General features: G+C 38.7%; 1 protein-coding gene across 3 annotated transcripts in view; it reads left to right on the plus strand.

The window, feature by feature from the left end:
• Positions 1-13,348, plus strand: part of grid2 (glutamate receptor, ionotropic, delta 2) — a 523,204-nt gene that overhangs the window by 415,642 nt on the left and 94,214 nt on the right. For all 3 annotated transcript variants that reach the window (XR_014801858.1, XM_084947220.1, XM_084947219.1), the window contains exon 11: positions 3,949-4,261. Coding sequence is in view for 2 of the 3 variants with exons in the window: in XM_084947220.1 (XP_084803346.1) it covers positions 3,949-4,261 (313 nt within the window). In the remaining variant the exon portion in view is untranslated. The remainder of the gene's footprint in view (positions 1-3,948; positions 4,262-13,348) is intronic.

Genomic DNA, 13,348 nt, shown 5'->3' on the forward strand with positions numbered 1-13,348 from the left:
GGAATGAGAGATTTAGACACTCATTCATAAAGAATTGTACTATGTAAGCTGAAGTGGATTTGGGAGGCGCAGAGATGAAATATTGTGTGATTTTGCATACTAGAGAAACACAACAACTTTATAATAATTTGACTAGCTTCAAGTATCTTCAAGTGTTATAACTGCTGGCAGACACTTGAACTGCTTCAGTGGAAAGTGGAAAAGTGGAGATGATATAGTGACACTATAAATGTGGGTTCACCAAAGATGGAGAAGCCTCTAGATTGAGGGTAGTAAATTGGCATATTTGAAAAATAATTACTTTGACCATGACTTAGCCCTACTGACATAGACTTCAGTTGACATACTTCAAAATTTACCAGTTTCATTGCTGTTTAATATTCTGTTATATCTCAAAGTGCCCTTATTATATGTGTGAGAGCTGTTTTTTAGTTTTGTTCCTTGCAGCATATCCTAGAGAAACATAAATGGAGACCTGGCAGCTTATCTTGCGCTAGTTGTAAATGCTTGAGTTTGATAACTATTTGTCACATCATACATATATTTCATATCATAATCTCACCGTCTTTTGCTGATTAAACAAAGTCACACAATAAAACCAAGCTGAACTTTTACATCCAAGACTGCTGTTGCTTCGCTTGGAGTCCATCTTAAAAGATAAGGCAACACAGGAAAGTGTTTCTTGTGAACCTTGTGAAAATAACTCATGATTTGACAGGCATTTTCTGTTCCTCTGTGGCTTTGATTCTTTAAAATAGTCATTGACTGTTGTTATGTGGAAGCCAATAATAAACCCTGAGCTTACCTTAGTTTCTTGCAATCAAGTCATTCTTTTATGCTTAAAATAATTTATGTTTTGCTAAAACTGGATGCAACAACACCAGTGCACTGATAATATTTTTTTCCTATTAAATATGAGGTCTGAGCAAATGTAGGACTAAATAAATATTTTAGGTTTTAAACTCAACATTTAAGGTGAGTTTACCTGTTTTATTCTTTCGTGACTGCACTCACAAGTCAACAATTCTTTTGAACTTCACACACTAAGGTGGAAAAGGGGAGGAAAGAGTGGAGTTAGGTCCAAAAATATTTGGTTATTAACGCAGTTTTTGTAATTTTGCCTCTGTCCACCACCGTATTAGATTTTAAACAAAGCAACCAAGATGTGATTTAATTGGGAGCTTTTATCTATAAATCGAGGGGTTTTACAAAGTTAGACGTTTGGGAATTACAACCATTTTGTTCTTTCATTATTCCATGACAATGAGCTGATAAAAGATCAGTTGTTGCAAAGTGTGGAAGTTGCATTTGGCAGCTGTTCACTGGAACTCTCAGCATGAGGTCCAAAGAGATACTGAAGCAAGGCAAGGTGTCCATCATTAGAGTATAAAAACAAAATAAGACAACTTCGAGTAGCTAAATTGTCAATCTCTGGTACGTTCTTAAAAGGAAGGCACTTACAACACCAAAAGGCCTGGAAGATCATTTATGACAACTGAAGTGAATGAATACAGAAGTCTTTCTCTGGTCATGAAAAACCCCCTTCACACCATCTTTCTAATTCATGAACACTCTTGAGGAGGTAGGCGTATCATTGCCAAAGACTACAATCAAGAGATCCCTTCAGGAATGAAAATACAAGAAGGTGTAAACCACTGGTTACGCTCAAGAAGAGAAAGGGTAGATTAAACTTTACCACAAAACATCTAAAAAAGACCTGCACAGCTCTGTAAAAAATTCTGTGGGTCCATGAAACCAATATTAACTTAAAGCACACTGATGGAAGACAAAGCTGTGGAAACGAGATAAACAGCTCAGGATTCAAAGCTTACCACATGTATATATAGCAGCCAATGAAACAAGAGGGGGTTTTTATGCGACTGCAGAGAGGAGTAGCAGGATGAATTGTAGAGTGTACAAGGCTGTAGTCTCTGCTCAGATTCAGCCAAATGATGCAAAACTGATCAAACAGCACTTCACAGTGCAAATAGATAATGACCCAAAGCACATTGCAAAAGCAGCCCATGAGCCTGTCAAGGCAAAGCAATGGAATATTCTTCAATAGCCAAAGTCAGTTACCTGATTTTGACTAACAAAGCTTGCTTTTCAGTTTTGCTGCACTTTGATCGCATCTTGAATGTTTGATTTTAAAAACCGTGGTTTACAGGTGTGCATCTTACCAGATCCTTTCAAATCAGTAGTACAGTGTTTTTCTGCCATGATCATCTCTTAATGGCAGGAAAAACTTTTTTTCCAATTTCCAGCCCAAACATGCACTATTTTTATACAGTTAGATCTAATTTAATTTTAACAACCTTTTTATGACCACTTGAAAGTGTTTGTGCAAGTTCGTATTTATATCTGCATCTGCACAATACCCGCTGATGTCCTTTGATGAAATCATATTAACCCGATGCACATTTTGTTCACCCTAGGTCAAGTATATATTTTTCTTTGATTGTTGTCTTTTGTTTTCTTCAGTTGAGCAGTGTTTTCTCAGAAATTTCCGATTCCATCACTTCATTATTTTCCTTCGGCTGTGTGTCAGGCTTGAATGATTTTGTAAGACTTGGCTCTCCTTTCCTTGACCTTGAATACTTGCAGTTTGTATTTAACATTTCTAGCCCCCTCTCCCCCTGTGGCTCACAAAATTACCGAGAAATGCTTCAAGCATAATGCATATTTATGTGTACACAGATGAGCACAAGTTGCAAATAAACTGAACATGCAAATAATTCTGTTTTCCCCATCAGTCAGCAACAAGGTTTATCTCTCCAAAACCAAATTATACCAGATAATTATTACCCAGAGTGCTTCCTGTAAGTTTTCATGTTGACTGACCACATGTGTCAGCATGGCAATTCATCTCATCCTACACACACACACACACACACGGTTGTATGCATATCACTGTTGTCCCAACCCACAGCCATCTTACAGGATTGCTCAAATTTTTTGCCTTTTGCAGTGTAAGTGACAATTTCTCCACATTTAAGCATTTTGTTTTTTCACTGAGCTGTAAAATTTGGATGGAGGGCGGGAATTAAGTTTTTTGTCTGCTTTTGTGTGTGTATGTGAATGTGGATGTGGTCTGTGTCTATATAAGTGCATAATCTGTGTGTGTACGGTACCTGTAGGGCTCAGCGTTTGCCTACAAATTCACCTAACTTGCTAGAGTCAGTTGTTTATGGCAACAAAGAAAATCTCATTATCGAACAAGTTCATAATATGTGCCCTCTCTCGCAGTAGTATAGATTTCAAACACCAGCATGCGCTCACAGCAGCATCTTAAATCCCTATTATAGTATAAGCAGATGTCTGCAGTTGCTAGTCAAGCACTGGGGACTGAAAACGTTTTAATTATCCATCATTGTTTCTGCATTAAAGCTAAGCTCAGCCTGTTTTCCTTGGCAGACGCACTCAGTGACGGCTGTTTTTTCAACTTAAAATCTTTGCACATATTTAAAGCAGTCATTTGTTGTCTCTTAACAAGCCTTACAAGTGAAGAGAAAGGTTTTAAGTGCTTCAGAAAGCATACTGACAGAAAACAGATTAATTAATTCATTTGTAAATGATTCAAACGCCACATATTAGAATACAAGTGCAAATTGAGCCAGGGCCTATATGGATTTAAATCTCTTGCTGATATCTGTCAGATATATCTAAATTTAGTAGGCTGTTACAAGGGGGTTCATTATGACGTTTTTAAAAGTACTGTAATTGTAACTACTAGTTACCATCACTGTGACATGTATTTTCTTCCTCTATGCCAGATATTTCCAGATAACTGTTCAATTTTTTGCACGCTGTCCTTCGATTCTTTATTTTAGGTGATGAGAAGGCGCAGATGGACTTTAAGGCTGTTATAAGAATCCACATTTTTCGGCTGACTTCCTCACTTACACATTTTCACAGTTTTAATACTTCAAACTTCTTTGCCTCTTGCAGCGAGCTGATGTGGGACTTTCTGCCTTGACCATCACGCCTGAGCGAGAGAGCGTTGTGGACTTCACCACACGCTACATGGATTATTCTGTGGGTGTTCTGCTGCGCAAGGCTGAGCGCACAGTGGACATGTTTGCCTGCCTGGCACCCTTCGACCTGTCACTGTGGGCGTGCATCGCAGGCACCGTGCTCCTCGTTGGCATCCTGGTGTACTTGCTCAACTGGCTCAACCCACCTCGGCTCCCCATGGGATCTGTGTCTTCAACAACGCTGTACAACTCCATGTGGTTCGTGTACGGCTCGTTTGTACAACAAGGTAAGAAAGCAGGATAGACAAGTTCAGCAGCAGCAGAATAATGGTTTATTTATTTATCTATTAGTCATATTCATTAGTCATTTTGTTTTCACTTGTTGCTTAAGTTATGTTTATGTACCAAGACTGATGAGATCTGATTAGGTCATGGTTTGAGTTCGTTAGACCTTTTCACAATGTTAACCAAATGTTGGAAAGTTCAAGTTTCCGTTTTATTTATTTTGACAGGGTGGCAAACCCTGTCTGCAAGAATACATTCCCAAAAACCTATCTCTTAATAATCTACAACCTTTAAAACAAATGCAACCTTTAAAACAAAGCGTGTTTTTTATGCATTGGGCCGCTGTGGTCGATGGGGTCTTTCGCATGGCTTATTTGCAGGGTCTATCTCAGTGGTAAAACAGGGGAATAATGGTAGGGATGGGAAGCATAGAGGGAAAAAATGAGCTTGTGAAAGCAATCTAATTTAAAAATAAAATAAAATAGCTCCTCTGAGTACCATAGGTGTGAACTGCCTTTTCGTGTTATAGCACAATAGTCAAATTAGAACAAAAAGGAGGAGACATTTTGTTCCACATGGATTGAAGGAAAGATAATGGCCTTATCCCAGTGATCGGTCTGAAGATTTTTCCAGAATTCATCAGGCTGTGCTCAGGTGTGAAGATCAGACAATTGACACGTGGAAAAGGATTTAAATTTCATCGGCGTAGAAACAGATGCACAGCATAAGGAGAAAATTTCAATAGAGTTAGGTGTGTGTATTTGTGTGTGTGCATACGAATGTGTCTGTTTTCCATCTTGCGCATGTTTTTCATTAAGTATCCATATAAAGAATATAGAAGCTACTTTTGAAGATAAGCATCTTAATATTCTCAGGTTCAATCTTGGGTTTCTCGCAAAATATGTGCAATTTGCCAATGAGCACAGTGTTCTTTTGTTGTCATGCTCTGGGCCTTGCAATAGTTAATTTTTTAAGCAACATTAATTATGCAAATTTAAGGAGGAATGTTTTTTTTAACACTGCCTGTGAAACATTTCAAGCCCTGAATAAGCAACTGATGAGCATTTCGCCATTTGGTAAATAATCCTCCATCTTGTGCTGCAGCTAATGGTGGTAATGATGATGATGATGATACATGCTAATTGCTGTTTGATATTCACAATCATTTCTCTTTTTAGCTGTAATTAACATTTTAGTCATGGCATCGTTAGAAAGAAAAGAAGAGAGAGAAAGGATCTCATTCTTCCACAGTGGGGTTGTCCTGCGCTTGTGTATGATATGGTATGTAGAAAATAAGAGAGCTTACTGAGGCAGTGTTTCAAACGAGTGGCATGTTTTTCACTTCCCAAGAAAATGAAGGTTGTGAAGTTTGCACCACTCAGTCAAGTTGTTCATCAAACAAGTCAAGTTCATCAAAAATGACAGATTGTTCAGGAAGTACTATTAAGCTTCACCATTCCTGATATTTTCCTCTGTCTACAGATTTTTTTCTGTACTTTTTACATGACACACACACACACACACACAGGTACATTGAATATTCATTCAGCAGCTTTCTCACAGCACCTCTATAATGTCCCAGACCTTTGTGCTTCACCTAGAAATATTACCCCCAGGGAAAATTGATTCAGATGCAAAGACACCCACAGCAGGAGGGAGCAGGAGATGAGTGATGGGAGTGAATAGTCAAACTTGACGCCAGAATTTTGCTTTTGGCTCTGTCACTCACTGCAAGACGGAGCAAGGGTGAGATGAGAAACAGAGAGGTGCAAAGGGATTACACTGATTTTTACAAACCTTTCTCTTTTCTTTTCTTCTTCCCTTTCACTTTCTTCTTTTTTTTTTTTTTTTACTGCACACTTCCATTTCTTCCACCGCATTTTTTCGTCTTTTCCCCTTCTTCCTTTCTAAGAGTCTGCCTTACAAATTCTGTTCTTCACTGTGGCTCATGTGAGCCACTAGGGCAGCAGCCAAGTGACTGTTTGTTTACAACCTCACCCAGAGGTCTCTCTGTCTGGCGTGTGTACAGAAGATGTAGTGGGGAAAAATATCTGTACTCCATTAACTATTTCTAATTGGTCTCAATGAGAGTGAAAGAGACAGAAGAAGGAAGCGTGTATAAAGACACAAAGGGAGGGACTGCATCATATGAAATCTGCTGCTTGGTTCTTGACTTCCTAACTGCTACATCAAAGGGACAAAAAAAATCATGGGATTTGGTTTTATTATGCACTAGTAATACAGTATCTTCTCAAATAAAACAGCACATCAAAGAGAAAATTCTGCAGAAAAAAAAAGATCAGTTGTTCACAGATATAGTTTGACGATATGCTGCAGGAAGGGGAAGAAAGAGAGCAAAAAAACATAAAGCAACAGGGAGCTATAAGGTGAATTAGTCTATGATACTAAAGATTAATAAATAAGTTACAGAATCCATCTGACAGCAGACGGTGTCTCCTTTGCTGCCAACACAAATATAATGTAAGTGTTTTAGCAGTCCTCAAGGGGGACTAAAAGTTGGAAGTGCAGGAAAATTAGTAAATTTGCAGGCGATCACACACAGTCACACACACACAATAAAAAAAGATATCCAGGGTAAGAATGAAGTATGTAAGCAGTCAGCGCGGAGGAAAGGTTATATAAGAGAGGAAATGACTTAAAAGATGGGAAATGTTCCTAAGGAGATTAATTTTCAGCTTCTGCTGTGTTGCACGTTAGCCCTGACTGAGGTGGGAAGGTCATTCCAATATTTTTCAGAACCAAGAGGACGGGGGAGGCAAGGCTGGGATGAGTGATTACCAGGTCACATTATTAGGACAGCCCAGCAGACAACATTAGCTTAGTGCAGGGCATTGACTGACTTGTATATAGGGCCTCGGACAGAACATGGCCTGGAGGGATGAGGATATGCACTAGTTTGCAGTCTTGTACACCTGGTTTTAGATCTGAAATGAGCCACTATAGGCAGGCAGCGAAGATAGAGCAGGGGGGAGGGTGACATGCAAGAACTCAAGATGATAGAAAACAATACACCCTACAGCAGTTTGGATGACATGCAGGGACGATGGTCAGAAGAAAGTTGCAGTACATCAGACCAAAATTTCCAAAAGCATATTAGGAAGGGCCTGCCTCACTCAGCGTAACTGCAGACAACAATGACGTGCTCAAAAGGGAAGAAGCTTTTGTGAGATAGACACATTTACATGTCATGGAATTAAAGTGTTTGTCATTACTGAGGATAATAATGTGGTTCTAATTATAGCCTGCAAAGAATAAACATAATTTTCTAGGGATATTAGAGACAGAATAAATCCAAAGGCAAATTAAAGTGTTCGTTTGTCAGCATGTTTAAGTCTCGCTAAAGAATTGCATTGAATATTTCGAATAAAAAAAATACAATATTGATGCAATTAATTAATAAGTGATGCCTTTCTTTGATAGCAAACCTCAAAGTGCTAAGAGTAAGACAAATATAAAAAGGAGGGAGGAAAAATAAAATAGAAAACCAAGAAATAAAATGACAGACAAAAAGCATCTGCAACATATGTCGTTTTAGAACTGCAACACTTTTTATTTTGACTGACTTTTTTTTTCTTTTTTCATCCAAGGCTATATTCTCTCGTCGAGATGAAAGCAAAAACGGCCAGACCGAACAAATTTGCTATAAACTCTGTCGGTATTGAAATGGGTAAATGGCCGCATATCTGCTGACCTGTGCAGCAGGGAGAGAAGCTCTGTTATGCAAGTTGGACATCCTGACAAAAAGAAGCAATGAAACTGAGATAGACAGGTTACCCTGTTCCCCGTCCCATTTCCTCTTTTAAACTTCCTGTCTCCCCGTGTCTGCCTCAAACTTCTCTCCTTTTCCTCTCTGCCCTGTCCTGACTCCCAAGTTTTGCCAGCAGAATTTGAGCTAAAGTAGAAGAGTCAAAAGCAAAACTGTTGTCAAACTGAATATTTGTCTTATGCAAATCTTTGTCAGCCATTCTCTCACTTTCTGGTGTCCATAATTAATGTCTAAACCAGTAGGGGAGAACAAACACCGTGGAGAAACAGACTGGTATTTTGGGTTTTGTTTTTTGGTGTTGTTTGCACATATGTGTGTGTGTGTTACCTGTCAGTGTGAGTGCTGGTATAGCTCAATTACAACAGTTTTTGTGAGAAAAGCATATGCAATCACACAGATACAGCATGCACTCTTACAAAATTAGTTTTCACTCTATGAAAAAATGCACGCGCACACACACACAGACACAATCACACAGAGTCAGGGCCATAGGCCACAATCAGTGCTTTCATCTTTCCATCTGCTTCTCTAAACATCTCTCTCTTCCTCTCTGTGCGTCTCCCTTTTCCCACCAACCCCTGCTGTGTATCTATCTGTATGTGACTATGTGTGTGAAGGAGAGAGAGCTTTTTTGGAGAACCATATACTGTACTGTATGAAAAAAAAAACTGTTTCCCTACTCTCTCCTTTTGCATTTCAACCCAGCATCCCCCAGTTCTCTCCATTCCCCAAATCTCTGTACTCACTGCTGAGTTTTCTCAGTGTGAGTGCGTTCACAGTCTGCACTCCTCATTCTGTCTCTTGGTTCCTCTATGTGTCTCTCCCTCAATCATTGTCTCTGTTTCTGCTGTGCCATACTGCTGGGAAGCCAACGTTATCATCATTTTCCTGCTCTCTCCTTCTCCTTTCCTCTCTTTCTCTCTTTATGACTCCCTCTAATCCATTATCCCTCTCTAACAACTCTTTTGTGCTGCTGTAAAGTGGACCCAACTTTAGGACATCCACCCCTCCTGACTTTAACCCTCTATCTCCATCTATCCTTCCTCTGTTCCTTTTTCCCGTCTCCCTCAAAGTGTCTCTCCTGCAACAAAGATGCGCCACAGTGAGAAGAGACCGTCTCTCAGCAGTTCCATTAAATGCATCTCTCTCTTGCTCTCTCTTCCACTCTGTGCACTTTTGTTCTGTTCCTGTTTCTGTCACAATTGCTTCCTGTCCTTCTCCCCTTTTCTCTCCATTCAGCAGCAATCTGTCTTGGCCCCCTCTGTCCACTTCTTTCTTTCTGCTCATGTATGATTATATCCAGCTGGTGCAATCTCATCCTAAAAGCAGGTTTGAATAGAATGTGTACCTTCTGTCCTCCTCACATCTGTCTTCCCCTCGTTCCTTCAGTGGGCAAAAAGTTATTTAAGTACATTTACTCAAGTATGTACTTCAGTGTGAGGGTCCTAGATTCTGCCACTGAAAATTCCCTGTACTGAGTTCTCATGAATACATTTGTCTGAAAGTGTTTCTGTACTTACTAAATTTCTGTACTTACAAATCGATCCAGTCTTACGTTGCCATCAAGTACTTTTAGGGTGTTTTTTATTGCTACTTTTACCTAAATCTGTTTGACTATTAAGGGCCAGTGAGCCAAACTGTCAAGGAAAGCTCAGAAAATGAGATTTTAGCTGACATTTTCCTGTCACAGACAAACTCAGAGACAAACTGTGAGACGCAAATCCCTGATCATAGCTCAGTCTTTGCATCTGCCAATAACAGATGCTTACAGGTTAGAGTTGTGTCCTCGCCATTTTCAGAACTTCCTACAGTCATGCTTGAAAGTTAGCAGCTAGTTTAATCAGCTCTGGTGCAAACCCTGAGAGGAGGAGTGGCTGACGACTAGAGAGTAGCGCTATTTAAAAATCATCAAGCCTCTGATTAGATTTCTTTTTTAGGGCAGTACAGAAAAACCGGTGTTGATGTTTGCATCTGTATTTGTTGAGGAAACAAAATGATGAAATATGTGAACCTGAATTTAAAAAAAAGTCAAAATAGGTATAAAAACTTTTTTTTGTTTAATTTCACTTTTACTTTTAGGATATTAAAGTGTTAATGTAAATATTCCTCAATAAACATGCAAATTATGTCCTAAACTCAGTTATAAGCATCCATAATCATAAATATCACTAAAAAGAAAATCATGTTGAAACTAATTTTCAGTCACTGCTTTCTTTCTCAACTGAAATATCTGCAATTGTGTGATGCGGACAGATGTTTGAGGGTTGAGTAAAGCGTGTGGCTGAGCTAGCTAGTTAACAAAATTTTTCATCATCCTCATGGTCATCAACAATGTCTATTTCCACATATAAAGGTGCGCTGGACACACCTTGTTAATACCAGCTTGAGAACGCCTTCAAATTCTTTGAGATGTAGATTCAGCAAGTAACTGGAGACATTCCTTAGATATTTTGCTCCATATTGGCACGATAACATCACATAACTGGTGGAGATTTGTATGCAGGGTATGTCTGTGTTTTCACGCTTTTTTTTCTCCATTCTGGTGCTCAGTTGGAACTTCATCCAAATTTCTATATGCCTGAATGCATTTGCTGCCATATGACTCGCTGATTAGAACAGGTGTCCCTAATAAAGTGTCTGGTGAGAGTATATTTGTAGTAAGCCACTGTTTGTGAGAATTTTCACTTCTTGTGTGATACTGTATTAGTATAGACTTCAGATGTTGGTTAAATAAGATTTATATTCTTGTAAATGCAGCAGTGTCGTTGCCTTTATGCAGATTTGCTGTCTGAATATCAAGATGTAGTTTCACCAGATATGAGGATGTCTTGAAGTCTGGCATTTAGTGAAACAGTTGTTTCTATACATAGAGGGAGATGGTAATTCTGTGCAGTTGATCAGCTCCTCATTATGATTATTCTTGTCTGGATTAGCTCTTGCTTTTAATTTATATCAAGACTTTACATTGTAAAGTGTCCTTGGGTGACTTGAAAGGCGCTCATAAATAAAATGTATTATTATTATTATTATTAAGAATAGAAACTGCTTTTCATGAGCCTTCTTTCATTTTTGTCTCCATCAGGGGATTTTCTGAGACTTTGTTAGTACACTGACGTTTTCCAGATTCAAAATGCATAACAAAGTAATGTTAAACAGCTTCACTTTTTGCATGAAGAAGCACATTAAAAATTGAAAAATGCCAAAGACTCCTTGTCTTGTTTTTATAGCTGGCGTAGGGCAACAGATTTGGTCTTTGGTGTTACCACACCGACACATTCAAATGTCCATTTTGTGTTGACAAGCATTGTTCGGTCATATTTTTACATGACTCTTACATGCTGTGTACTCTTTCTCTCGCATTCTCTGTTTTTCCCGTCTTTAAATGTTTAATCATACTTAAATGTAATCAAACTTTCATCTGCAGACAGCAAAAAAACGAGCTATGTGAGGACAAATAGCGAGATGCATTGCAAACATTTGCAAAGGAAAGAAATTCTTGAACTAAAATAAATATAATATCATGCTTGCCTGCATCTTACCATGCTGTTAGTGACTGAAGATGTGTATCTCTTACTAAATGTGTATCTGTCAAAGCAGCTCCAAAGCACACTGCAATCTGCTGGTCTCGTTTTATCCAGATTCTTTCTCCAGGGAGTCCAAGAAGCTGTAGCTACCAGGGACAGTAATGAGGAGGGTGGCTTAATTTAAATACAAGCATATTTATTTTGGGCACTGTTTTGTTAACTGCCTCGAGAAAACAGGCTGAGTGAATGCAGTTTATTTCCCAGTGAATGTGTTGTAAAGGTCAGGCATTGTGCAGAATGCAAGTGGAAAAAAAATAGATCTAACTGCTTCTTGGTGGGTGTGCTCACTAGAGATGGCACAATACCACTTTTTTATGTCCGATACCGATATCATAAATTTGGATATCTGCCGATACCGATATGAATCCGATATAGTGTGTTTTTTAATCAATAAAACGTTTTTTTAATATCTTGCTGCATTTTGTATAAGTTCATACTCAAGTTTAAATAAACAACACTAAAGCTATTCTGTTATACCTGTATGTAAAAAATACACTGTGCCCAAAATATTTCATAGTTCAGCAACACTGATCAATCTAATAAACTTAAACCTACTCCATCCTCCCTATTCTGGTATTTTAAAGAGTACTTAGCAGAAATATTAAGCAACCTAACTAATAGGGTTGCAAACTCCCAGCAAAAAAAAATAGGGAACCACCCCCACCCTCCACCTCATGATGCTTAATCGATGTAATCAAATTTAATTTGATGCAGGGGGAAAAATGCACAGAAATAAATTATTTTTTAAGAATAATTAAATAGATTCAACATCTTTCTTCAACAGAATTGCAGAATTCACAGATGGTACTTTCCCAAAGGAAAAAGTACTATAGCTTACTAGGGTATATTAGACTTAACAGTTACTACAGTAATGGACTTCTACATATTTTACATCAGATTAAAACTTTGGGTGTAAGAGTCAGATAATTATTTATTAAAATCTAGACATTTTAAATGAGAATAAGAAAGAAAAGTATGTCTTTGTGCCCCCTTTTCCCTGTTCATGCCCTATCGGCCCCCCTGGCTAAACTTTGCTAGATCCGCCCCTGCACAGTTACCAGCCGTCAGCTACGTAGAAAAGGATCCTGGTGTAGAAAGTAATATTAAATAAATTCTAACAGCAGCTTATCAAGCTTAAACGTTCTGCTGTTGTTCAGCCGCTGGTTTCCTCTTTCTGGTGCAAAGTGGGCCAAAAACAAACAAGAGAGAGGGACTCGCGACAGAAAAGCCGATCAGCTGAACATTAAGCAGTTTCACGATTGAAGTAGCAGCCGGGGAGAGAGAGAGAGAGGCAGTCGCTCCATATATCTGTTGTTAAGCTTAACGTGGGAATGCTTTACAGACATTCAGAGATGAACTTACACACTTGCTTTACTTCTCTCTGGGATAACTTCCTCGGAGATGAAATGCTGGTGAGGCTACAAATACACACAACCGCTCTATCACGTGATGCATACTGCTGCGACGTGCTACGGTATGAGCCGAGTTACGCCGTGTAGCAAGTTTTGTGAGGTGCTTTTTTGATATTTAATGGATCGGATTACATTTTTTATTTCTCACCGATATCCGATCCAGTAATTTGGGTCAGTATCGGACCGATACCGATACGTAATATCGGATCGGTCCATCTCTAGTGCTCACAGTAACTTTTGTTCTCTGAATTTGAATGAATGTACAGTTGTTTAGGGCATTTCTTGGGCAAATGTTAAAACCTGTCC

The sequence above is a fragment of the Perissodus microlepis genome, chromosome 12 (assembly GCF_051167445.1).
Source record: "Perissodus microlepis isolate ML-2025 ecotype Zambia chromosome 12, ASM5116744v1, whole genome shotgun sequence".
In the NCBI taxonomy this organism is placed as follows: Eukaryota; Metazoa; Chordata; class Actinopteri; order Cichliformes; family Cichlidae; genus Perissodus; species Perissodus microlepis.